General features: G+C 43.9%; 1 protein-coding gene across 1 annotated transcript; it reads right to left on the reverse strand.

The window, feature by feature from the left end:
• Positions 1-370: 370 nt before the first annotated feature.
• On the reverse strand, positions 371-26,671 carry NOC4L (nucleolar complex associated 4 homolog). The gene is made up of 15 exons (XM_056533172.1): positions 26,484-26,671; positions 23,571-23,691; positions 21,446-21,552; positions 20,131-20,238; positions 19,908-20,054; positions 19,532-19,631; positions 18,700-18,734; positions 18,569-18,619; positions 17,934-18,045; positions 17,553-17,613; positions 10,676-10,786; positions 10,403-10,566; positions 3,273-3,355; positions 1,333-1,446; positions 371-572 (listed from the first exon to the last, which is right to left on the reverse strand). Exons 1-15 carry the CDS (start codon positions 26,628-26,630, stop codon positions 459-461), a joined length of 1,575 nt encoding a protein of 524 aa, XP_056389147.1. The 5' UTR covers positions 26,631-26,671; the 3' UTR covers positions 371-458.

Here is a 26,671-nt window from a genome sequence, read left to right on the forward strand (position 1 = left end):
AATACAACTTTGAATCTAAAAAAGAAAACAACACCTATCATAACATAAGGCTACTATCACTTATAATTTCCGTTCCTCATGGATCCCAATTTTGGCTTAAAACCGGCTGTGTGTGACAACAGACTAATCCTGTTTTTTCGCCCATGACAAATGTAAGCTATTTGAATATTTGGTTGCCTGTGGAAAGGGAAATAACCATAGCCCTGGAACTGAAAGCAGAAGGAAACTATGGTTGAAACAAAAGATTGAGATACTTTCTTGTCCCCTAAAGCATACATCAATAGTTGCTATGCAACAGACAAATGCCAGAAGCTGTCATATTAATCAAATAAAAAATAAAAAAAATAATCACAGTACAGCTTGTCATAAGTAAAAGAAATATATTACAGATAAAGAAAGATGTTCTGATGATGTATCAGTGAGTGGAATAGAGAAATCTTGCACAAAACAGTTTCATATTATAAAGAAAAGTGCTCTGCGGTGATATCCTGCTTCTTGCCAAGAAGACCTTGGACAGGTTCAAATTCCAAAGGTACAGAATGGAATTTCTTTTTCATCTCCTTCTCAAAAAGCTGTAACAGAAAAAAATATATATTCTTATCGTTACAGAACGACAGACATTGAAATGCAAAGCAGCTTTACTTGCTTACCCTGTAATAAACATTATGGATATAGCGGCTACATTGGAGTCCAGAGCTACTGCAGTCAGATCTACACCCAGTGCTCTCGGTACATCTCAATGTAAAACCTCAGCTGTGCACAAGGATGCTGGCTGGAACAAGACTGGCCTACCTCCTCATGATCTGCAGTAGAAGTTTAACCATTTGTATATTGCAAAGTGTGATAACTCAATGACTCTCTGCCTCGATTATATAACACTTATTTAGTATTACTATACAACCCTTTATTGGAAATCAGTATTCAACTAAAGAAATAAATGAATAGGCAGCAAAGAATGAGACCAGAGACAGATTAGGCTAAACGGCTAAGATCCTCTAGTTTAAACCATTTGGATCATGTTCTTTAAATTCTGTAAGCCTGCCAGGTGTGTATGCTAGATTATATTTACCTACATGTGCGGGGCCTGGTTACGTACCACAAAAACCTAGCCTGAGTTATGCATTGTGTGTATAATAGGTGAATCTAAATATTGTTATTCACGCCCGTCTCCCCTGTGGCTTAAACAGATTATTTCCTTCAGTCACTAGAGCCTCTTTGTATAAATACAGACATCATCAACCGATCAACTGGAATTAGTTACTAGGAAACGACAGCAAAGAGATTTCTTAATATGGTAATTCCCAGGACGTGCACATAAGCCAGTTTCCGTACCTCATTGGATGACAGCTCCAGGAGCTCAGAAATCTCACTTTCCTGTGTGGACAGGGCCCGGCTTATAACATTGGCAGCTCTCACAACATTGGGGTAGTAATGATTCTGCAAAGCCTGGTGGTAATAAAAGAAAGAAAAAGATCAAGGACTTCCAGGGCCCTGAAGAGAAATCGTGTAGTTCTGTTATATGGACACATGTTTATAATAAAGCCAGTGGCTTAATGTGAATTTGTATTTAGGTCCATAATTCCGAGCTGATGAATTTCCTAATGTATCCTAATAATTGTTACAGCTCTAAAATAGAACTTCTAGTTATCTGCATAGGCGACAAGTATGCAAGAAATAAACCTCAGGGGGCTTACTTCATTATGATTAGGTCCCTTACATAAGCCCCTACTAGTGGTGGCTACAGAAATGCCAGATTATTTTAGGTCAATGTATGGATTTGGGGCTCCAAGAAAATACTGAGAAATGAATCAGCCCAAATTTCTGAAACTAATTAACCCCTTGCAGAAGGACGCCATTTATAAACTGCGCTGTGGCACAGCAGGGTTATGAAGCGAGCTCACGAGCTGAGCTCGCATCATACCCGCACGATCCCGGGTGCTATCAGCAGCCAGGACCCGTGGCTAATGCCGGACATCGCCATTCAGGCAGATGTCCAGCATTAACTCTTTAGACACGGCGATCAAAGTTGATTGCCGCGTCTAAAGTGAAAGCTTCCAGGCAGCTCAGTCAGGCTGATCAGGACCACCGTGGTGAAACCACGGTGTCCCGATCAGCTAGGATGCGCGAGGAGGGTCCTCTTACCTGCCTCTTCTGCATCCGATTGCCGAATGACTGCTCCGTGCCTTAGATCCCCACCCAAAAAAAGTTATAAAAGTTTGAATCACCCCCCTTTTCCCATAAAAAAAAATAAATAAATAAAAACAGTAACTAAAAATAAAAACGTGGTATTGCCGCATGCATAAATAGCCAAACTATAAAAACATATATTGTTAATTAAACCCCACGGTCAATGGCGTACGAGCAAAAAACTTCCAAAGTTGCATATTTTTGTTCACTTTTTATACCATTAAAAAAATGAATAAAAAGTCTGATCAATAATATCAAAATAAAAAAGTTATAAGGGTCAGAAGATGACCATTTTAAACATATTAATTTTCGTGCATGTTATGATTTTTTTTCCCGAAGTATGACAAAATCAAAACTATATAAGTATGGTATCATTTCGATTGTATGGACCTACAGAATAAAGAGAAGGTGTCATTTTTACCAAAAAAATTTACTGCGTAGAAACGGAAGCCCCCAAATGTTACAAAATTGCTTTTTTTTTCAATTTTGTAGCACAATGATTTTTTTGTTTCGCCATCGATTTTTGGGTAAAATGACTGACGTCATTACAAAGTAGAATCGTTGGTGCAAAAAATAAGCCATCATTTGGATTTTTAGGTGCATAATTGAAAGGGTTATGATTTTTAAAAGGTAAGGAGGCAAAAACGAAAGTGCAAGAACGGAAAACGCTATTTTGATTACAGGTTAAAAGAGAACCTGTGATCAGAATACAAAAAAAAATAAAAATGTATCAAGTTTTTTATATCATTGTTCCCTTATGTGCCCTAATTCAAAGACAGTTTGTATTTTGTTGCTATGTGCCTCCATTCCCACAATAAAATACCACCTCATGAGACTCATATTCATTCCCCAAGTCTAGCATTCACACCCCTTTTTGAAAAGCTAAACTTAGGGAAAAGTGCATATAGTAATCCACATAATAAAATTCTGGAATCTCCAGAATGGAGAGGTGCAGTAACAAAATACAAACAGCATTGGAATGAGGGAGAAAAAATAAATAAAAATACTTGCATGTAGTGTGGGTCTTCAATATGAAAATTCTGTTTAAAATGTAACATGCTAGTTAGAGAGTTAATGGCTTTTACCTCTAGCTCCCAGAGAGAACTTTCCAAAGCTCGACTTTTAGCAGGATCTTGCTCTTCCATGACAAATGGATCTGATGCAAAGTCTAAAGCAATTGAAACAAGAATCCTTAATAAAATTATTTCTTCATATTGCTTATGCAAAAAAGTAATCTGCAGAATACAATTACAAAATTACAAGGGGGTAATGCTAGCATAGCAATGTCAGGCACCACAGCTAGCACAGCACACAGGTAATTGGCGTAACGGGGGTAATGTGGATCCTGATGGTCAGAACTACTGCAACTAATTACAACTAGGTTTAAAGGGGTACTCAGCCCACAGGGGATAACATATCTGATCGCGGGGGTCCCCGTGATCTCTGCTGCGGCACCCCAGACATCCGGTGCACGGAGAGAACTTTGCTCCATGCCGGAAGACTGGCGATGCGGGGCGGAGGTTCGTGATGTCACGGTCACGCCCCCTCAATGCATGTGTATGGGAGTGGGCGTTACGGTCGTCATGCCCCCTCCCATAGACATGCATTGAGGGGGCTTGGTCGTGACAAGCCTCTAGTGTTGCACCCGACGCTCTAAATGAACACCGGGTGCAGCAGGGATATCTGTAATTCTCTAATCAGCTTTCTAAAAGGGGCAACAGCACTTGTGAGCACTGCAGCCTCTATCATTTTATTTAGTTTATTTGGATTTGTCCTTGAAATCCCGATGCTTAAAAGGGGTGCTCCAGGGAACTAAACCATCCTTTCCCTCTCACCAACCTATGTATTTTTCTAAATATCATTCATTAGCTATATAGAGCAGTTTCCTTTTTTCTGCTTTCACATGCAGGGAGTGAGAAAGACGTCATAATCAGATCCTTCTCGTCTCTGTGCAAAGACCTCACTGAGACTAGCTCCCACCCTCCTGCAAGACAAACACCACGTGATTTCTGTCTAGGGTTCTGGCTTCAGTCACACCTTCCCCTCCCTGTGTGAGGATGTAGCTGGGAGAAAAACAGGCCAGTCTCCACAGCACATAATACTGCTCTTTGCCTGTTGTAGATCTAAATCACTGACTTATCCATGTGATTTTGCCAGCTCCTGTGGTCCCAGTTGTCTCCTGAATATTCTTTTTCCTTGCTTGCAGCCCAGACTACAACTCCCAGCAGTCAGTGCAGCTCTGTGTAATGGCGGCCAACCTATTGCTTTTACTATCTGAGTGCATGCGGTGTTGTTGTAAACAGACAGTCAGCAGCACACACTGTACAGGTCTTCTCTTTCAAACTATCCTCCTCCTCTGCAATAAATCATGCTATGCTCTGAATGGCAGCAGTCAGTGATTAGATCTACAGCAAGCAAAGAGCAGTGTTATGTGCTGAGGAGACTGGGCTGTTTTTCTCCCAGCAAGATCCTCACACAGGAAGGGGAGGGGTGACTGAAGCCAGAGCCCTAGACAGAAATCACGTGGCGTTTGTCTTGCATGAGGGTGGGAGCTAGTCTCAGTGAGGGCTTTGCACAGAGACAAGGAGGATCTGATTATGACCTCTTTTTCTCACTCCATGCATGTAAGTGACAGCTGAAAAAAGGAAACTGCTCTATATAGCTAATAAATGATATTTAGACAAATACACTGCTCAATAAAAAGGGAACACAATCACACTTCTGTGAAATCACTGTCCACTCATGAAGTAACACTGATTGACAATTTCACATGCTGTTGTGAAAATGGAACAGACACCAGGTGGAAATTATAGGCAATTAGCAATAAAGGAGTGGTTCTGCAGGTGGTGACCACAGACCACTTCTCAGTTCCTATGCTTCCTGGCTGATGTTTTGGTCACTTTTGAATGCTGGTGATGCTTTCACTCTAGTGGTAGCATGAGACGGTTCTACAACCCACACAAGTGGCTCAGGTAGTGCAGCTCATCCAGGATGGCACATCAATGCGAGCTGTGGCAAGAAGGTTTGCTAGATCTGTCAGCGTAGTGTCCAGAGCATGAAGGCGCTACCAGGAGACAAGCCAGTACATCAGAAGATGTGGAGGAGGCCGTAGGAGGGCAACAATTTAGCAGCAGGACCGCTACCTCCGCCTTTGTGAAAGGAGAAGCAGGTGGAGCACTGCCAGAGCCCTGCAAAATGACCTCCAGCAGGCCACAAACGTGCATGCGTCCACTCAAAAGGTCAGAAACAGACTCCATGAGGGTGGTATGAGGGCTCGACGTCCGCAGGTGGGGGTTGTACTTACAGCTCAACACCGTGCAGGATGTTTGGCATCTGCCAGAGAACACCAAGATTGGTACATTCACCATTGGCGCCCTGTGCTCTTGACAGATGAAAGCATGTTCACACTGAGCATACGTGACAGAGTCTTGAGACGCAGTGGAGAACGTTTTGCTGTCTGCAACATCCTCCAGCATGACCAGTTTGGTGGTGGGTCAGTTATGGTGTGGGGTGGCATTTCTTTGGGAGGGCCACACAACCTTCCATGTGCTTGCCAGAGGTAGCCTGACTGCCATTAGGTACCAAGATGAGATCCTCAGACGCCTTGTGAGACCATATGCTGGTGCGGTTGGCCCTGGGTTCCTCCTAATGCAAGACAATGCTAGACCTCATGTGGCTGGAGTGTGTCAGCAGTTCCTGCAAGAGGAAGGCATTGATGCCATGGACTGGCCCGCCCGTTCCCCAGACTTGAATCCGATTGAGCACATCTGGGATATCATGTCTCGCTCTATCCTCCAACGCCACGTTGCACCACAGACTGTCCAGGAGTTGGCGGATGTTTAGTCCCGGTCTGGGATGACATCCCTCAGGAGTTCGCCAACTCCTCATGAGTTTAGTTCCCTGGAGTACCACTTTAAGTATGGGAATTTCAAGGACAAATCCAAATAAACTAAATAAAGTGACAGACTGCAGTGCTCACAAAAGTGCCGTGGCCCCTTTAACCCCTTAAGGAGCAAGCCCATTTTCACCTTAAGGACCAGAGCATTTTTTGCACATCTGACCACTGTCACTTTAAGCATTAATGACTCTGGGATAATTTATCTTTTCAGTCTGATTCAGAGATTGTTTTTTCATGACATATTCTACGTTAGTGGTAAATTTCCGTCGATACTTGCATCATTTCTTGGTGAAAAATGTCAAAATTTGATGAAAAAAAATTGAAGATTTTGCATTTTTCTAACTTTGATGCTTTCTGCTTGTAAGGAAAATAGACATTCCAAATAAATTCTATATTGATTCACATATACAATATGTTTTACTTTTGGAAGACTTCAGAGGGCTTCAAAGTTCAGCAGCAATTTTCAAATTTTTCACAAAATTTTCAAAATCAGAATTTTTCAGGGACAAGTTCAGTTTTGAAGTGAATTTGAAGGGCCTACATATTAGAAATACCCCATAAATGACCCCATTATAAAAACTGCACCCCTAAAAAGTATTCAAAATGACATTCAGAAAGTTTGTTAACCCTTTAGGTGTTTCTCAGGAAAGTGAAGTAGAAAATTCAAAATCTTCATTTTTTTTTTACACTCGCATGTTCTTGTAGACCCAGTTTTTTTTAATCATTACGAGGGGTAATAGGTAATAGAAAAAGCCCCTCAAAATTTGTAAATCAATTTCTCTCAGAAGGGAAGGAGCGACAATGGGATTTTGAAGAGTGAAGTTTGCTGAAATGGTTTTTGGGGTGCATGTCACATTTAGGAAGCCCCTATAGAGCCAGAACAGAAAAAAAAAAAAAACACACACAAGGCCTACTATTTTGGAAACTACACCCCTCAATGAACGTAACAAGGGGTCCAGTGAGCCTTAACACCCCACAGGTGTTTGATGACTTTTTGTTAAAGTCGTATGTGTAAATAAAATTAAAAAATTCTCACTAAAATGCTGGTTTCCCCCCCCCCCCAATTTTACAAGGAGTAATAGGAGAAAATACCCCCCAAAATTTGTAACCCCATTTCTTCTGAGTATGGAAATACCCCATGTGTGGACGTCAATGTATATGTAGTGTAGTGTTTTTAGGGTACATTAGCACTGGCGGGGTTTACAGTGAGTTTCCCGCTAGGAGTTTGCGCGGCGGCAGAAAATTTGCCACAGCTGTTGCAAAACTACAACTCCCAGCATGCACTGACCAACCGTGCATGATGGGAGTTGTAGTTTTGCAACAGCTGGATGCACACTGGTTGGAAAAACCTTCAGTGTGGTTCTGTTACCTAACTCTGTATTTTCCAACCAGTGTGCCTCCAACTGTTGCAAAACTATAACTCCCAGCATGTACTGATCGCCAAAGGGCATGCTGGGAGATTTAGTTATGCAACAGCTGGAGGTACGCAACTACAACTCCCAGCATGCCGAGACAGGTGTTTGCTTTTTGGGCATGCTGGGATTTGCAGTTTTGCAAGATCTGAAGGGCCAGAGTTTAGAGACCACTGCACAGTGATCTCCAAACTGTAGCCCTCCATCTGTTGCAAAACTACAAATCCCAACATGCCCAAACAGCTGTCTGGGCATGCTGGGAGTTGTAGTTTTGAAACATCTGGAGGTCTACAGTTTAGAGACCACGGTAAAGTGGTCTCAAACTGTAGCTCTCCAGATGTTGCTAGGCAACTTACCAGCTTCCGTAGTCTGCACCAGGGAGCCAGCCCCAAGTCATCACCGCCCGCTGCCGCCTCCGTTGGTAAGTGACCTCCGGCGCCGGTCACCGACGGTTCCCCTGCTCTGCCCGGACAACAGTGGGTGGGCAGAGCGGGGGAAGTGAACCTTAAACCCCACCGCCCCCAGACTGTACATGCTGGGAGTTGTAGTATTGCAACAGCTGGAGGCACAATGGGTGCAAAACACTGAGTTAAGTAACAAACTGTGTTTCACAACCAGTGTGCCTACAGCTGTTGCATAACTACAACTCCCATCATGCACAGACAGCCATGGCTGCCGAGTTGTAGTTTTGCAACAGCTGGATGTTTGCCCCCCCCATATATGTGAATGTACAGGGTACATTCACACGGGCAGGGGTTGTTCCGGGGTTGTTGTGGCAAATGTTCCGCTGCAGCTCAAACTCCCAGCGGGAAACTCGCTGTAAACCCCCGCCGTGTAAATGTACCCTAAAAACACTACACAAAGTAAAAAGTAACACACTACATACACACAATCCCCTACACAGTTACTGTTTCCAAAACGGAACCTCCAGCTGTTGCAAAACAACAACTCCCAGTATTGCCGGACAGCCATCGACTGTCCAGGCATGCTAGGAGCTTTGCAACAGCTGGAGGCACCCAGCTTGGGGAACACTGCTGTAGGGTATTTTTTGGTATCGGAAGAAAGACCGGGTCCGTCCCTATGCAAATGCCTAATTTAGGCTTCAAATGCACATGGCGCCCTCTCATTTCGGAGCATTTCGTATTTCAAGGCAACAGTTTAGGGCCACATATGGGGTATTTCCGTACTCGGGAGAAATTGCCTAACACATTTGGGGAGGCTTTTACTCCTTTGACCCCTTATGAATGAAAAGGAAAAGTTGGGGTCTTCTACACCAGGATGTTAGTGTAATTTTTTTTTTCTTATTCTTTACACTAACATGCTGGTGTTGCAAAGATGTAGAAGGAGAAAAAGACCCCCACTAAAATGCTGGTGTTACCCTACATTTTTCATTTTCACAAGGTAAAATAGAAGAAATGGGGTTACAAATTTTTTTTCTCTTCCTATGGAAATACCCCATATGTGGATGTAAAGTGCTCTGCGGGCGAATTACAATGCTCAGAAGAAGGAGCTCCATTGGGCTTTTGGAGAGAGAAGGTGTCCGAAATTGAAGGCCATGTGCGTTTACAAAGCCCCCATGGTGCCAGAACAGTAGAACCCCCCACATGTGACACCATTTTGGAAACTACACCCATCAAGGGATTTAACAAGGGGTGCAGTGAGCATTTACACCCGACAGGTGTCTGACAGATTTTTGGAACAGTGGCCCGTAACAATGAAAAATGTAATTTTTCATTTGCAGAGCCCACTTTTCCAAAGATCTGTCAGACACCTGTTGGGTGTAAATGCTCACTGCACCCCTTGTTACATTCCATGAGGGGTGTAGTTTCCAAAATGGGGTCACATGTGGGGAGGGGTCCACTGTTCTGGCACCATGGGGGCTTTGTAAACGCACAAGGCCCCCGGCTTCCATTCCAAACAAATTCCCTCTCCAAAAGCCCAATGGCACTCCTTCTCTTCAGCATTGTAGTTCACCCGCATAGTACTTTACATCCACATATGAGGTATTTCCTTACTCGAGAAAAATTGGGTTACAAATTTTTGGGGGCTTTTCCTCCTTTTACCCTTTGTAAAATTTCAAAAACTGGGTCTACATGAACATGCGAGTATAAAAAAAAATTTTGGGATTATTCAACAAGAAAGGATGCAAGTATCGACAAAAATGTACCACTAAAAGTAGAATATATCACGAAAAAAATCTCTCTGAATCAGAATGAAAAGTAAAAGCATCCCAGAGTTATTAATGCTTAAAGTGACAGTGGACAGATGTGCAAAAAATGCTCTGGTCCTTAAAGGGGTACTCTGCCCCAGAAGATCTTATCCCCTCTCCAAAGGTTAGGGGATAAGATGTCAGATCGAGGGGGTCCCGCTGCTGGGGACCTCCGGGATCTCGGCTGCAGCACCCCGTTGTCATTACTGCACAAAGCAAACTCGCTCCGTGCGTAATGACGGGTGAAACAGCAGCATCGCAAAATCACGGATACGGCCCCTCGTGATGTCACAGCCCACCTCCTCAATACAAGTCTATGGGAGGGGGAGTGGTGGCCGTCATGCCCCCTCCCATAGACTTGCATTAAGGGGGTGTGGCCGTGACATCACGAGCCCTCGACACTGCACCCCATGCTCTAAATGAATGCTGGGTGCATCAGGGAGATTGGGGGGGCCCCAGCGACCCTTTGGATAGGAGATAAGATGTCTAGGGGCGGAGTACCCCTTTAAATAATAACAGATGTATGAAAAAAGTACCATGTGTCTCCTTGTCCTTCCAGCTAACAGTGTCAATAGTTTGAAACATGAATTGCAGCTGACAGATTTATTTTATTTTAATGCAGTTGTGTTAAAAAATAAATAAATAAAACTAAAAATTCAGGGTAGCCCAGGCCTAAAGTTTTTTCTATGCTCTAACCTCCTTCAGCTGAGGGTCGATGAATGAGGGGTCGACAAGCTGGATGTCTCCGGATGAGGTTACAAATAAATGGAATAATCATCATTAGGACTTGTGGGGGTGCTGTGAGAGACAGCCGTGAAAGGCGTTTGGCAAAGGCAGCAACAAGGTACACAGGTAAATGCCTGGAAGAACATACAAAAAAATGTAAATTGTTAGATGTTGCAGAGAAGAATTCCTGTGTAACTGCCAATTAGGAGAGTTCAGCCTTAAATAAGGTGTTGTAAATCTTACGTGGATGACAAGAACAAGTCGGCCAAATGAAAGAAGCGGGCTCGATATTTCACATGAAACACTGAAGGATCCAGCAGAGAGTAAAGCTTTTTATAGAAATCTGGGTATTCTCTGAAAGATCAAAAAAAGAAATAACACTTCAATGATTTGTGGCAGTGGCCACCTATGGCAAGCAGTAAAAAAAAAAAAAAAAAGACAATTGAAAGGATTTTCTGCCTGTGAAAAATGATGTACAAAAAGCTGTAACATTATCTGTAGCCGTAATGCCACTGTAATATAGCCTCACATGCAGTCATCTTCCTTATATTTGGTTCTTGTGTGCCTTCTATATACTAAACATTGGTTTATGTTACTGTCCCTGATGACCCAAACCTGATACATGACATACCTACTCCCTGGCTCTCCCTTCCCTGCCTTTCTTGGGCTAGATTGTGTTTCACATGCTGAGCAGTAGCTCTGGGTAATAGAATAGAAAAGAGAGGAATGAATACAGTGAAGAATTAACCCCTTCAGGACCAAGCCCATTTTGGCCTTAAGGACCGGAGCGTTTTTTGCACATCTGACCACTGTCACTTTAAACATTAAGAACTCTGGAATGCTTTTAGTTATCATTCTGATTCCGAGATTGTTTTTTCGTGACATATTCTACTTTAACATAGTGGTAAATTTTTGTCGATACTTGCATCCTTTCTTGGTGAAAAATCCGTAAATTTGATGAAAAATTTGAAAATTTATATTTATATAAAAATGGATATTACGAATACATTTTTTTTTGGTTCACATATACAATATGTCTACTTTATGTCTGCATCATAAAGTTGACGCGTTTTTACTTTTGGAAGACACCAGAGGGCTTCAACGGTCAGCAGCAATTTTCCGATTTTTCACAAAATTTTCAAACTCGGTATTTTTCAGGGACCAGTTCAGGTTTGAAGTGGATTTGAAGGGTCTTCATATTAGAAATACCCCATAAATGACCCCATTATAAAAACTACACCCCCCAAAGTATTCAAAATGACATTCAGTCAGCGTTTTAACCCTTTAGGTGTTTCACAGGAGTAGCAGCAAAGTGAAGGAGAAAATTCACAATCTTCATTTTTTACACTCACATGTTCTTGTAGACCCAATTTTTGAATTTTTGCAATGGGGAAAAAGGAGAAAATTTTTACTTGTATTTGAAACCCAATTTCTCTCGAGTAAGCACATACCTCATATGTCCATGTAAAGTGTTCGGCGGGCGCAGTAGAGGGCTCAGAAGGGAAGGAGTGACAAGGGGATTTTGGAGAGTACGTTTTTCTGAAACGGTTTTTGGGGGGCATGTTGCATTTAGGAAGCCCTTATGGTGCCAGAACAGCAAAAAAAAAAAAAAAAACACATGGCATACCATTTTGGAAACTAGACCCCTCGGGGAACGTAACAAGGGGTAAAGTGAGCCTTTATACCCCACAGGTGTTTCACGGCTTTTGCAAATGTAAAAAAAAATAATAATTTTTACCTAAAATGCTTGTTTTCCCAAAATTTTTTAAAAAGGGTAATAGCAGAAAATACCCCTAAAAATTTGAAGCCCAATTTCTCCCGATTCAGAAAACACCCCATATGGGGGTGAAAAGTGCTCTGCTGGCGCACTACAGGTCTCGGAAGAGAAGGAGTCACATTTGGCTTTTTGAAAGCAAATTTTGCTCTGGGGGCATGCCGCATTTAGGAAGCCCCTATGGTGCCAGGACAGCAACAAAAAAAACACATGGCATACTATTTTGGAAACTAGACCCCTCGGGGAACGTAACGAGGGGTTAAGTAAACCTTTATACCCCACAGGTGTTTCATGACTCTTGCATATGTAAAAAATTTTTACCTAAAATGCTTGTTTTCCCAAAAATTTTACAATTTTAAAAAGGGTAAAAGCAGAAAATACCCCCCAAAATTTGTAACACAATTTCTCCCGAGTATGGCGATACCCCATATGTGACCCTTAACTGTTGCCTTGAAATACGACAGGGCTCCAAAGTGAGAGCGCCATGCACATTTGAGGCCTAAATTAGGGATTGCATAGGGGTGGACATAGGGGTATTCTACGCCAATGATTCCCAAACAGGGTGCCTCCAGCTGTTGCAAAACTCCCAGCATGCCTGGACAGTCAACGGCTCTCCGACAATACTGGGAGTTGTTGTTTTGCCAAAGCTGGAGGCTCCGTTTTGGAAACAGTGGAGTACCAGACGTTTTTTCATTTTTATTGGGGAGGGGGGCTGTGTAGGGGTAAGTGTATATGTAGTGTTTTTTTTACTTTTTATTTTATTTTTTGTTAGTGTAGCGTTTTTAGGGTACAGTCGCCTGGGCGGGGGGTTCACAGTAGTTTCTCGCTGGCAGTTTGAGCTGCGACATAAAATTTGCCGCAGCTCAAACTTGCAGCCAGATACTTGCTGTAAACCTCCGCCCATGTGAGTGTACCCTGTACGTTCACATTGGGGGGGGGGACGGACATCCAGCTGTTGCAAAACTACAACTCCAGCATGCGCTGACAGACTATACATGCTGAGAGTTTTAGTTTTGCAACAGCTGTAGGCACACTGGTTATGTATCACTGAGTTTGTGACCTAACTCGGTGTTTCACAACCAGTGTGCCTCCAGCTGTTGCAAAACTACAACTCCCAGCATGTACGGTGCATGGTGTACATTGACTGCTGAGAGTTGGAGTTTGCAACAGCTGGAGGCACACCGGTTGTGAAACACTGAGTTAGGTAAAAAAAAGTTTCACAACCAGTGTGCCTTCAGCTGTTGCAAAACTACAACTCTCAGCAGTCACCGACAGCCAACTTGCATGCTGGGAGTTGTAGTTATGCAACCAGCAGATGCACCACTACAACTCCCAGCATGCACTTTAGCTGTTTGTGCAAGCTGGGAGTTGTAGTTATACAACAGCTGAAGGTACACTTTTCCATAGAAAAAATGTGCCTCCAGCTGTTGCAAAACCATAAGTCCCAGCATGCCCATAAGGGAATGCTGGGAGTTGTGGTGGTCTTCCTCCTGCTGTTGCATAACTACAGCTCCCAGCATGCCCTTTTTGCATGCTGGGAGCTGTTGCTAAGCAACAGCAGGAGGCTGTCACTCACCTCCAACGATCCACGTCGGAGAGTCAGTCCCTCGTCGTCGCCGCCGCCGCACCTGGGGCCACGATCCCAACAGGGGCGCCGGGGATCGGGGTCCCCAGCACCCGGGGTCGTCTTCCCGCACCCGCTCACGTCCTCCGGAAGAGGGGCGGAGCGGGTGCGGGAGTGACACCCGCAGCAGGTGCCCTGATTGGTCGGCCGGGAATCCGGCCGACGAATCAGGGCGATCGTGAGGTGGCACCAGTGCCACCTCACCCCTGCAGGCTCTGGCTGTTCGGGCCCGTCAGAGACGGCCCCAAACAGCCAGTAATTCCAGGTCACTGGAGACCCGATTGACCCTGAATCGCCGCAGATCGCTGGACTGAATTGTCCAGCGATCTGCGGCGATCGCCGACATGGGGGGACATAATGACCCCCCTGGGCGATATGCCGGGATGCCTGCTGAACGATTTCAGCAGGCATCCGGCTCCGGTCCCCAACCGGCTAGCGGTGGGGACCGGAATTCCCACGGGCGTATGGATACGCCCTCGGTCCTTAAGGACTCGGAATGCAGGGCGTATCCATACGCCCTATGTCCTGAAGAGGTTAAGGTCCATGCACACTACGGAATCTCCGCCAAGATAAACTTTGGGCAGAGACCCTGAGAGCGGCCACCGCTGGCTGAATAGTCCTGATGGCCCTAGGACCCTGCAGACATTGCCGGTCACCAAAGTATTCCGCCGTGTAAATTAACAGGTCGACAGCAATGGGATTCTGCTGCACTGGAATTTATTTATTTGGAAATTCTGTAGTGGGCATGACCCTTATAGCACTTTTCTCACACCTTGTTAATACTGTGACATGCAGACAGCTGTAAATAGAAGACATGTCTGTGAGCGGAAACATGGGAACATTTGTCCTTTATAAGGTCATCCCACCCATAACAAGCCCTAGCAGTATCAAAACAAAAATATGCTAAATAGTGCTGGTCAAGATCATTTAAACCTGCACTTTTTTTAGTCTAAGAAAACCCCATTATGGGTTGTCTATAGAAATACATACAATATGAAGAGGTTGTCAATCTTACTACCTTCAGACAGTACTTACTATACACTCACTGGTCACTTTATTGGGCATACCTTGCTAGTACTGTGTTGGTACCCCTTTTGCCTTCATTAGAACTTCATTCTTTGTGGCATACATTCCTCAGATTTGGTCCTACTGCAAAATTGTCTACCCCACATCCATAATGCAAATCTTCCATTGCACCATATCCCAAACGTGCTCTATTGGTTTGAGATTTGGCGAGTGTGGAGGCCATTGGAGTACTGTGAACTCATTGTCATGTTCAAGAAACCAGTTTGAGATAATGTGAGCTTTGTGACAAGGAGCATTATCCTCTGTGCCCGCAGAGCACTTTACATCCACATATGGTGTTTTTATATGGGGTGTTACCAATTTTGGGGGCTCCCTCTCCTATCACCCCTTGTAAAAATGAAAAATTTGGGGTAACAACATTTTAGTGAAAAAAAAAATATATATATTTTCACATCCAGCTTAGCGAAAATTTGTCAAACACCTATGGGGTGTTAAGGCTCGCTGTACTCCTTGATACGTTCCTTAAAAAGTAAAATGTCAGCTTTCTCCCCCCGCACTAACCAGCGGTACTGGCTGGATGTGCGGGAAACGCTGATCAGTTTGATGCTTACCGTGCCCGGATCTGCAGCGCCGTTCAGCCGTAATCTTCTATTTTCGGTAAATATGGTAATGAGGTGCTAACTGGCACCGGGCGGGCTAACCGGCACTTTGAAATCAGTGCCGCTGGCCGCAGCACCGCCCAGCATATCAATATTCCTCCCCTCTGTCTTCATTACAGAGCAGGGAGAAGAGGGAGAGGCGGAGGGAGGGGAGGAATATTGATGAGCTGGGCGGCGCTGCAGCAGTCAGCACTGACATCAGAGTGCCAGTTAGCACGGCCGGTGCCAGTTAGCACCTCATTAGCATATACCAAAAATAGAAGATTACATCCAAACGGCGGGGCGTATCCGGGCACAGTAAGCATCAAACTAATCAGCATCCCTCCCACTATCAGCCGGTACCACTGGTTAACCCCTTAACGACCACGGACGTAAATGTACGTCCTGGTTTGGCGGGACTTCCCGCACCAGGACGTACATTTATGTCCTGTGTATGACCGCGAGCATCGAAAGGGTGCTCGCGTCATACACGGCAGGTTCCGGCTGCTAGCAGCAGCCGGGGACCCGCCCGTAATGGCCGACATCCGCGATTGCGCTTCGCCGCCCCTCCATGCACCCTGAGCGCCGGTGTGAGGTGCAGACTTGAATTGGCTCCTGCGCCTCACACCGGCATTAAAGAAAAATAAGGGGGAAGTCTGTCTGTCCCTGCTTGCCTGATACAGGGCTAAATGTATAAAAAATTCACCTGCCCTGCGCCCGAAACTACGTGTCCCGCGCGTCGGGAGATGGTATTACCCCAGGGATGTGGAAATCCTAGCATTTTAGTTCTATAAAAAAAAAAAAAAAAAAAAAAAAAAATTTTCATTTTCACGTCAAACTTTAGCGAAAATTGTTACATTCCTTGAGGGGTGTAGTTTCCCAAATAGTGTGCTGTGTTTTTTTTTTTGGCTGTCCTGGCACAGGAACATTTAGTAAACATTGCTGCTATTCCTGTGAAACACCAAAAGGGTTAACAAATTTTCTAAATGTCATTTTGAATACTTTGAGGGATGCAGTTTTCATAATGGGGTTCATTATGTGGTATTTCTAACATAAAGACCCTCAAATTCACTTTGAAACTGAACTGGTCCCTGAAAAATTAAGATTTAGAAGTTTTCGTGAAAAATTGCTGCTAAACTTTGAAGCCCCCTAATGTCTTCAAAAAGTAAAAATATGTCAACTTTATGATCCAAATACAAAATAGACATATTGTATACGTGAATCAACATAATTTATTTGGCATGTCCACTTTCCTTACAAGCAGAGGGGTTAAAAGTTAGAAAAATGCTAAATTCTCTAATTTTGTATGTAATTTTGGAAATTTTCAACAAGAAATGATGCAAGCATCGAAGAAAATTTACCACTAATCTAAAGTAGAATATGTCACGTGAAAAAACAATCTCAATCAAATTCATAAGTTAAAGCATCCCTTAGTTATTAAAGGAGTTCTCTAAGCTAAAACATTTAACCCCCGCTGTTCCCGGGCTGTAAAACTATACAGAATAAACTTTCACTTACCTGCCTACGATCCCCCGTTGTTCCGATATCGCCGTCCCGTTCTCCGGTCCCGGTCTCTTCCTGCGGGTCGGTGACCTCACTCTGCGCTCAGCCTATCAATGGCCGCAGCAATGTCCCGTCGCAGCCGCTGATAGGCTGAACGCAGAGTGAAGTCACCGACCCACAGGAAGTGGAAGAGACCGGGACGGCGATATCGGAACAACGGAGGATCGTAGCCAGGTAAGTGAAAGTTTATTATGTATAGTTTTACAGCCCGGGCACAGCGGGAGAAAAAAAATTTCAGTTGGAGAACTCCTTTAATGCATAAAGTGACCTGTCGGATTTGCAAAAACGGCTGCGTTCTTAAGGTCAAAATGGGCTGCGTCCTTTAGAGGTTTAAATCTACAGTATACCACTCTCTATATTCATCTACAATTACAGGGAAATGCTTTTGCCCGATACAGACAATATGACGATAACTGATATTTGAGATAAATGTCCAATGAGGATGTATACAACTACAGAAGTATTTAGCATCATAGAAACAGAACTGTTACTTACAAGTTATGCTGATGAATCAGAACAAAAAGCCCATTTAGTGCAAGGAGGCTTATGGCTCCGCCTAAGCAAATATTAAAAAACAGAAAAGGATTTGTTAGAATTTACAAAAATATTTAACAGAACTGAGTGAATCTACAGTAAGATTTGCTGATCCCAAACCTAATGAATCAGCCGTCAATTAATTTAGTCACATGACATCCTTCTGTTTTTAAGTGTTCTGAGAGAAGTTTGGAATAACAGTCCAGTGTCTAATTGCTGACTCTGGATAACCAAACATTTGGAAATTGTAATGCCTTTTAGAAAACAAATAATACTACTGCACAGTTGCTGATATTTAGTTGTAAAGCAGCAAAGAAACCTGTGTATCTTATTTTTTCTTACCAACATCATAAGCCACTGTAAGGAAGTCTATCATCAAAGCAGGTTTACTCATGTGAGGCAATATGGACTCATGGAGGATTAGAAGAACCTTCTTGTACAGACTCACTGACAGCTGGAGGACAAGAGAACACATGAAAATAGAATGTGATATTCAATTGTAATGCTAATAATGGGGATTCAATTAAAGGGGTATTCCAGGAAAAATATAATATATAACAACTGGCTCCAGAAAGTTAAACAGATTTGTAAATTACTTCTATAAAAAAATTCTTAATACTTCCAATAATTATCAGCTGATGAAGTTGAGTTGTTCTTTTCTTTCTGGCAACAGTGCTCTCTGCTGACATCGCTGCTTGTCTCGAGAACTGCACAGCGTAGAAGAGGTTTGCTATGGGGATTTGCTTCTACTCTGGACAATTTCCGAGACACGTGTCATCAAAGAGCACTTAGACAGAAAAGAACTTAACTTCAGCAGCTCATAAGTACAGAAAGGATAAAAAAAAAAATTATAGAATTAATTCACAAATCTGTTTAACTTTCTGGAGCCAGTTGATATATAAAAAAAAATTTCCTGGATAACCCCTTTAAAGCAAATATGAATTCTAAGGAACAGAGAGAAGACACTGAAAACATACTTTGTGCTTCAGGAAGCTCATCCAGACTTTCTCAAAGGCCTTCTTATGGTCCTATAAAATAAACCATGGACTATGACTGTCAAGTAATTCAGAGATAATAATAATATAGACATAAACACTACTAGACATACCTTCAGCTTTGCTGGCTTCCAATCATCCACTTTTTCTGAAAACAAAAAAACAAACAAACAAAAAAAAAAGATATAAACACACCATTTAGTAAATGTATAAGAACAAACAAATGCACAAAAACTAAATATGCATTCCGCTAAGGAGATCTGAAGCTCCGAATACTATACAGCAATAATTCTGCACTGCAGTGTATTATATGCCTATCAGTGTTTTAAAGGAGTACTCTGGGATATAAAAACTTATCCTGTGTCCTAAGGATAGGGGATAGGTGTCAGATCGCATTGGATCCACTGGGACCCTTTGCGATCTCCTGTACGGGACCCCAACTCTCTTAAATGTAGCATGTTGACCACTGCACAAAGCAGCGGCCGACACATCCCTCCACACCGCCTCTATAGGAGAGCTGGAGATTCACAGCTGTCCCATAGCACTGCATGGAGGGGGAAGTGTCACCCACCAGTCCCTGCGGTGGTCAACACCCCTATTCAGGAGGAGAGTCGGGGTCCTGTACAGGAGATTGGGGGAGGTCCCAGCAGTCGGTCCCCTATAATCTCCTATTCTTAAGATAAGGGGATTTAATGGAAACCGGTTATCAATTTCATGATTTCCTGAACCTAAAGTCACCAGGGCAGTCCCTGGCAACTTCTCCCCATCCCACTGGTCTTGACTGATAGATCTCTCCCTGTTTAGGTATAGAAGGATATCTAGCAACCAAGGTCCACGGGACAGGCAGAAGACACTGGAGTCCACCCGGGTGACTTGTAATCGTCCACCTCTGAAACTGCAGCATAAGGTCAGAACAAAAAAGATAACTATTAGACAAATTCTCACCTTTTTGCTCTGTAAGAAAGTTTGATAAATCACTGTGAACTGGCATATTAATGGATGAAAGGAGACCAAAAACATTGTTCAGGAAAGCAGATGGTAAAGGCTGGAGGGGAAAAATAAATAAAAACACTTTACTGCTAAACACACAACAGGAGCAATAAGCATAATACAAAACATTACGTATTTCTTATATTCAGCAAATCTACTGCTTTTCCTAACAGCATGATGACTAGAGCGGTTACAGCCAGTATTCTACCATAGCCTCAGCATCTCCTCTCTTGTTCAGGGTCTTTATAGAATTTGCCCACCTCACACTTATACAGACTATACTTTGAATAACATCCAGTTTGGTATCAAGTCCAGTTTCCAACCAATTTACCTCTTTAGTTTTCTGGAATACTTGCGCAATCCTTTCAACGATCACTGACATGGTGTAATATCGGACGTCATCATATTCCAGATATTCTTGGAATCGAGTTATTAAAGGGGACAAATCCTTCTCTTGGAGTAAGCTACCTATAACAAGCTAGATGAGAAATCTATGTAAGCCCACAAATAGTATCAGGACTACATGGAATATGTTCATTTCAGTATTGGCTCACCTTCAATAAGTGATGTGGAAAGCGGTAACTGTCTTTCCAATTGGCACTTTCTAATGGAAACTTTCCTTCAAGCTGAACAAATTTCATAAGCATGCACAGGGCCAGTTCCTGCAGTGGAGGACAATTTAATAGAGTACATGTCAGCTGATCTCAACATAGACATGCCTGTTACCCTATCTTTATCACGCAGTAACTGGAAGCTTCATTTTGTGTGTATAAGATGAAAGTTAATGGTCCCATTTTTTTTAATTATAGCCAACGGCATCAGTTAGGCTCTGGTCACACTTGTATTGTGGCTTCACTTTGTAATAGAAACTACAGAGTACTGTTAGATCTATAACATGGTGGATACCACTAGCACTCTACAGACCAAAATCAGGTATAAAAGCATCTGCTGGGGTCTCAAATCTGATGGAATCTACAATAGATCCTGTAACAAGCAGAGTAGCTTTTATTAGCTTCTATATATAACATTTGCATTATATTGCACAATATAATATAACCAATGAAGTAATAGATCATAAGAAGGGACAACTTCTATATTTTTTTTTTAATGGACAAAAGCAGGCAGCAAAATGGTTATGTAAACCGTGTATTATATGGAAAAAATGTCAGGAAAAGTTTCTTGTACTGTTAATAGACATAGATACAGTGGTCCCTCAACATACGACGGTAATTGGTTTCAGGCGGACCATGGTTTGTGGAAACCATCGGCAAGAGAGGAGCGGCAAAATGACAGGCCGGATTGGCGGGGACATTTACGTATCATTCAGCAGGGCACATGGAGGACATTAAAGGAATACTCTGGTGCAGAGTACTCCTGCTCCGTCCTGCATCTTCTTCATACTTCCGTGTGAACAAAGCGTCACATGGCGCTCAGCCTATTATGGGCCGAGGCAGAACATCGTGGCGGCGGCGTCTGGCGATAGGCTGAGCGCCATGTGACGCTTCGTTACACCCAGAAGTATGAAGAGGATGGACAGGAGGACCGATCAGCTGTAGTGACGCTCCGCGGGAACCCGGGAAGGTGAGAGATGGTTTATTTTCATTTATTTTGCAGCCCAGGCAGGACAGAGCAGCAATACTCTGCACCAGAGTACTCCTTTAAATGGCTATCCAGTGGCAGCTGAAGCAGGCAGCGTTGCTGGATAGCCGCTTTTGCGATGGCCTGGACACACAGAAGCAACGTATTTTGCTGCTGCCTTCAACATACAATGGCATCTGAGAGGCCATCGTATGTTGAAATGATCGTATGTCGGGGACCACTGTATATATTGTGACCCTAACATAACAAGATCAGGATAGCCATACTGACCTGAACCTGGAAAGAAGTAGCATTCAGAAGCTCCACTAGATAGGAAACACAGCTGTTGTAACGGTGTCGGATCCACATTTTGTACTTCTCTTCTGCCCTCAGTGAATCTGTTCATATGAAAAATCACAAATTAATTTACGTGTATCACTATAAACCAAAGGATGGAAGCATGTGGAGCTTCAAGCTCAAGAGGATGGTAAGAGAGCTGAATGATCATGTACCTAACAGTGCCCCACAAATGTCATATCATATGTCATTTCTCAAACACAAGTAATGTCTGACCTAGACACACACTTATGTCAGGAGGAGATTGAATGAGCCAAGATCTAACCAGATAAAGCAGAGATTTCTCACCAGGAGATGTCAGGCTGTACTCTAAGGTGACCCCATCAGAAGGTACCCTAAATACTATGGTAGCTGTACATCTATATATCTCTATCTATCTATCTGCACACATCTCTATTGGGCTAGTGCTAAGCCTACAAAGCTATGGCATATAGGACCCAGCCATACTTCGCTTATAACCAACCTAGGGAGATGTTGGAGTGCACCCAGTAAGGCTCTAATCACAGGACAGAATTTACACACATCCATATTCATTTGTGGGGTTTTTGGCTTGTGCAGATTTTTTGCGGAATTGGTGCAGAACCCGCATGCTGAAATTCAGAAGTGTGAATGGGAGCATGGAATCCCATAGAAGTCTATTGGGCTTTAATTTGAGGTGGAATACACTTGCGGAATTCCCCATGCAAAAATTCTGCTGTGTGAATAGACTCTAAGGGTAGCAGTTATATAATTTTTTCTTAGTCCTTGAAGTGTCAAGCTGTAAACTTTTTTTCGTTTGGCATTTGCATTACAACGTTCACCTGGCCATGTATATCAGTTCTGAATGTGCCTGTCCACGGCAGGGGCCGGCTCAATAAGTTGGCGCTGGGACCACTCGGAAATGTGACATTTTCATAGATGTGACGTTTGAAATTTGAATTTCTGCCATCTGCACGGTGCAGCAGAACCCCATTGAAAACAATGGGAGACTGCTGCAAGAATTTTTGAGCTGAATTTTTCCATCGGAATCCGCTCAGAAAGTCCATATTGCCTCACATGAGTAAACCTGCTTTGATGATAGACTTCCTTACAGTGGCTTATGATGTTGGTAAGAAAAAATAAGATACACAGGTTTCTTTGCTGCTTTACAACTAAATATCAGCAACTGTGCAGTAGTATTATTTGTTTTCTAAAAGGCATTACAATTTCCAAATGTTTGGTTATCCAGAGTCAGCAATTAGACACTGGACTGTTATTCCAAACTTCTCTCAGAACACTTAAAAACAGAAGGATGTCATGTGACTAAATTAATTGACGGCTGATTCATTAGGTTTGGGATCAGCAAATCTTACTGTAGATTCACTCAGTTCTGTTAAATATTTTTGTAAATTCTAACAAATCCTTTTCTGTTTTTTAGATGTGACGTTTGAAATTTGAATTTCTGCCATCTGCACGGTGCAGCAGAACCCCATTGAAAACAATGGGAGACTGCTGCAAGAATTTTTGAGCTGAATTTTTCCATCGGAATCCGCTCAGAAATTCTGCAGTGTGAACGAGTGCCTAGAGTCAAAGGGAGTTATAGAAACCTATTCAGGGTATAGTGAACCTGCAGTCCTCTCCCAAAACAGACTGGGACAACTTTCCTACATCCAGTTGGATCCCAACCATTTCAGGCACCAAATATAAAGTTACTACAGCCATGTAAATTCAGCCTTAGGGTGCGTTCCCACAGGGCATATACGCAGCGTATTTGACACTGCGCAAAATTTATGGCAGCAGCGGGAAATACACTGCGTATTCCTTGCTCACTATACACACAGGGCTTTCCAGCGGCAGCCCTATGTGTGCAGTGAGTTTTGGAGGCGGGGCCGCGCGTCACAGACACGCCGGCACACGGCTCCGCCTCCAAAACTCACTACACACATAGGGCTGCCGCCAGAAAGCCCTGTGTGTGTATTTCCTGCTGCTGCCATAAATTTGGCGCTGCGTATACGCCCTTTGGGAACGCACCCTAAAAGTGAACATTTTTCAAACAATAAACATGGAGGTTTTAACCCAGTACTATGACTGTTCTGCTTACCTGGTAAGCACTCCTCTTCCTCCGGGAGGTCGCCAATATAAAGTTCTCCTTTCTGCAGTAGTGATTCAAAGAGTCTTGAGCAGGTCCGAATTGCAGCAAGAACATCATCTTCGTTTTCAGACTAAACAAGACATAGTACAAGCTGTTCAATAACACTGATGTGCACGATACATAGGGAAAGCTTGCTGCCCCAATATGTTCGGTAACTGTATAAAAGTTATTAGCAGAAGATCACACTTTAGAAATAGGCAGCCAGGGTGGTCTTAATGCAGGCCTCACAATATACAGATACATAAGATATTTGCCAGAGTTGGATTTTATTATAAACACGTTTATTAAAAAGTGGCATCTCGGTAGTCAATGAATGAAAAAGCCAATGGCGGGTCATAAGGTTTCCAAGGTTTTGTGGCATTTTCTTCTATTGGAGCAGGAGCTTGGTAGAAAGAAAGCACAGGGTAACCAGTCACGGTTACTTACACACAGGTTTGCATACAAGTTGCAGCCACAAAAAGGAAGGATAGTTTCACTCAAGACTATTTGCTCCTTTATTTCATTCAGAGAATATCTGCTGTTGGAAAATGGGGCACTATAGAGTTCAGGGCTCCCGATCTTACCCCCAAAATGTAGGCACTAGCTGCAAATGTAAATCCTACATGTGCTACCTGAATAAGTAAACACCATAATCCAAAATCACTATTCAAAGCTTTATTAAAGCAATATCAAAAACAGACATGAACGAACCCTGACCCTTAAAATTAGAGATGAGCGAACCTACAGTAAATTCGATTCGTCACGAACTTCTCAGCTCGGCAGTTGATGACTTATCCTGCATAAATGAGTTCAGCTTTCAGGTGCTCCCGTGGGCTGGAAGAGGTGGATACAGTCCTAGGAGACTCTTTCCTAGGAATGTACTCACCTTTTCCAGCCCACCGGAGCACCTGAAAGCCGAACTCAGTTATGCAGGATAAGTCATCAACTGCCGAGCCGAGAAGTTGGTGATGAATCGAATTTACTGTAAGTTCGCTCATCTCTAGTCATTATAAAAGGAATACATTTTTAACTCTTTGTGTAGTCTAGTTGCCCCGATTCCAATGCTTTATTGCCTTTTGATGACATGTGGATCTCACTATTCGGTTGATAGTTTACGCTGGCAGAATTTCAAACCCATGCTCTGGGGGTGTCTTTCTTTTTGACTCCTCACTGATTCAAAAGTGTCTTAACACTGGGAACCCCACTAGTCAACAAACAGGGGTCCCTGTCCTCTGGTTTAATGGCGCAGGAGTTGGGTATGTATGCAGCCCTTCCATTCAGACTGATGGAGCTGGAAGGCACTGTACATTGTCAATCCTACAGCAGTACCCTTATCTGAATGCCACTTGATCCCTGTTCTTGTAATTGGTGAGGTCCTAGTGGAATCGCGTATTCTGTGGTTCACATGGGAAAACCCTATAAATGTGCATTAAATGAGTAGTCCAGTCCTGAAAAACGTATCCCCTATCCTAAGGATAGGGGATAGGTTTCAGACAGGGGGGGTCCGACTGCTGGGACCCCCCGCGATCTCTTGTATGGGGCCCTCTGGGCCAATAGCGGCTGTCGACCACTGCACGAAAAGGCGGCCGACACACCTCCTCAATACTGCGCTATGGCAGACCAGAGATTGCCGAAGGCAGCGCTCTGGCTCTGCCATAGAGTTGTATTGAGGGGGCATGTCAGCCACCGCTTTGTGCAATGGTCGACAGGCCCCCTTCCTGCCGGTGCTCCACACGGGAGATTGCAGGGGGTGGGGGGACCCTGCGGTCGGTCACCCCCCCCCCCACTATCTGAAACTTATACCCTTTCCTGAAGATAGGGAATACGTTTTTCAGGACTGGACTACTCCTTTAAAATATACAGATTTTGTTGTGGGTGTCTCTGCATCTGATATCCTCCCCTCCGCTGGCATGTCATGTGACCACTGTAACAAGTGACGTGCCGACAGGGACTTGGTAAGGACAGTATAAGGGTTTGGTTACTTTTCTCTGAACTGGCAGATGTGGCTGTGGTTCAGCAATAACATGTCCTTGTAGATTTTGCATTGCCCATTGAACTCAAAGGGAAAACCTGCCATAAATCAGTGCCCGACCTGCAGATGATACTGTGGCCTAAGGCTACGCCGGCCGACGCCACTGTTATACCCTGCAATATCCATTAATGGCGATATCCAGTGGTGAAAACGTATCCCCTATCCTAAAGATAGGGGATAAGTTTCAGATCGCGGGGGTCCGACCGCTGGGGCCCACCGCGATCTCCTGTACGGGGCCCCGCCAGCCTGCGGGGAGGGGGTGTGTTGACCACCACACGAAGCAGCGGCTGACACACCCCCTCAATACATCTCTATGGCAGAGCCGAAGCGCTGCCTTTGGCAATCTCCGGCTCTGCCGTAGCGATGTATTGAGGGGGCGTGTCAGCTGTCGCTTTGTGCAGTGGTCAACACGCGCTATCTGGCCAGCGAGCCGGGGCCCAGCGGTCACCGCCCCCCTTCCCCCACAATCTGAAACGTATTCCCTATCCTTAGGATAGGGGATACGTTTTTCACCACTGGACTACCCCTTTAATTAAATTCAGTGTCCTTTACAGTCTAGATCAGTGATCTCCAAACTATAGATCATCAGCCGTTGGCTGTCCGGGCATGCTGGGAATTGTAGTTTTACAACAGCTGGAGGGCCACAGTTTGGGAATCACTAGTCTTGACCAGTGTTCCCCAACCAGGATGCCACCTGCTGGGTGTTGCAGTTTAGCAACAGCTGGAGGCACCCTGGTCTAGACTATACCCTTGATCTGAAGGACTGGTAGGTGTTCGGTTCCCAGGGTGCCATCTCCTGAATGTACCAAGCGCCGCTCAGGCGGTGTGCACCATCATATACGGTTCATTACCTGCAGATATTCCAGGATATCGAATACAGAGTTGGCATTTGCCCGGTTCTGCAGCACCTCCCTCAGCTTCGTGTCCAGCTCCTGCCTCACGGAGTCTCCGTCATTACCCCGAGCCCGGTTTACACGCTTTGCAATGCGCGCTGCCATGTTTGCTCACGTGTAGGAAGGAGACGGTGTTCTAGTGCGCA

Source organism: Hyla sarda, chromosome 1, assembly GCF_029499605.1.
Source record: "Hyla sarda isolate aHylSar1 chromosome 1, aHylSar1.hap1, whole genome shotgun sequence".
Taxonomy (NCBI): Eukaryota; Metazoa; Chordata; class Amphibia; order Anura; family Hylidae; genus Hyla; species Hyla sarda.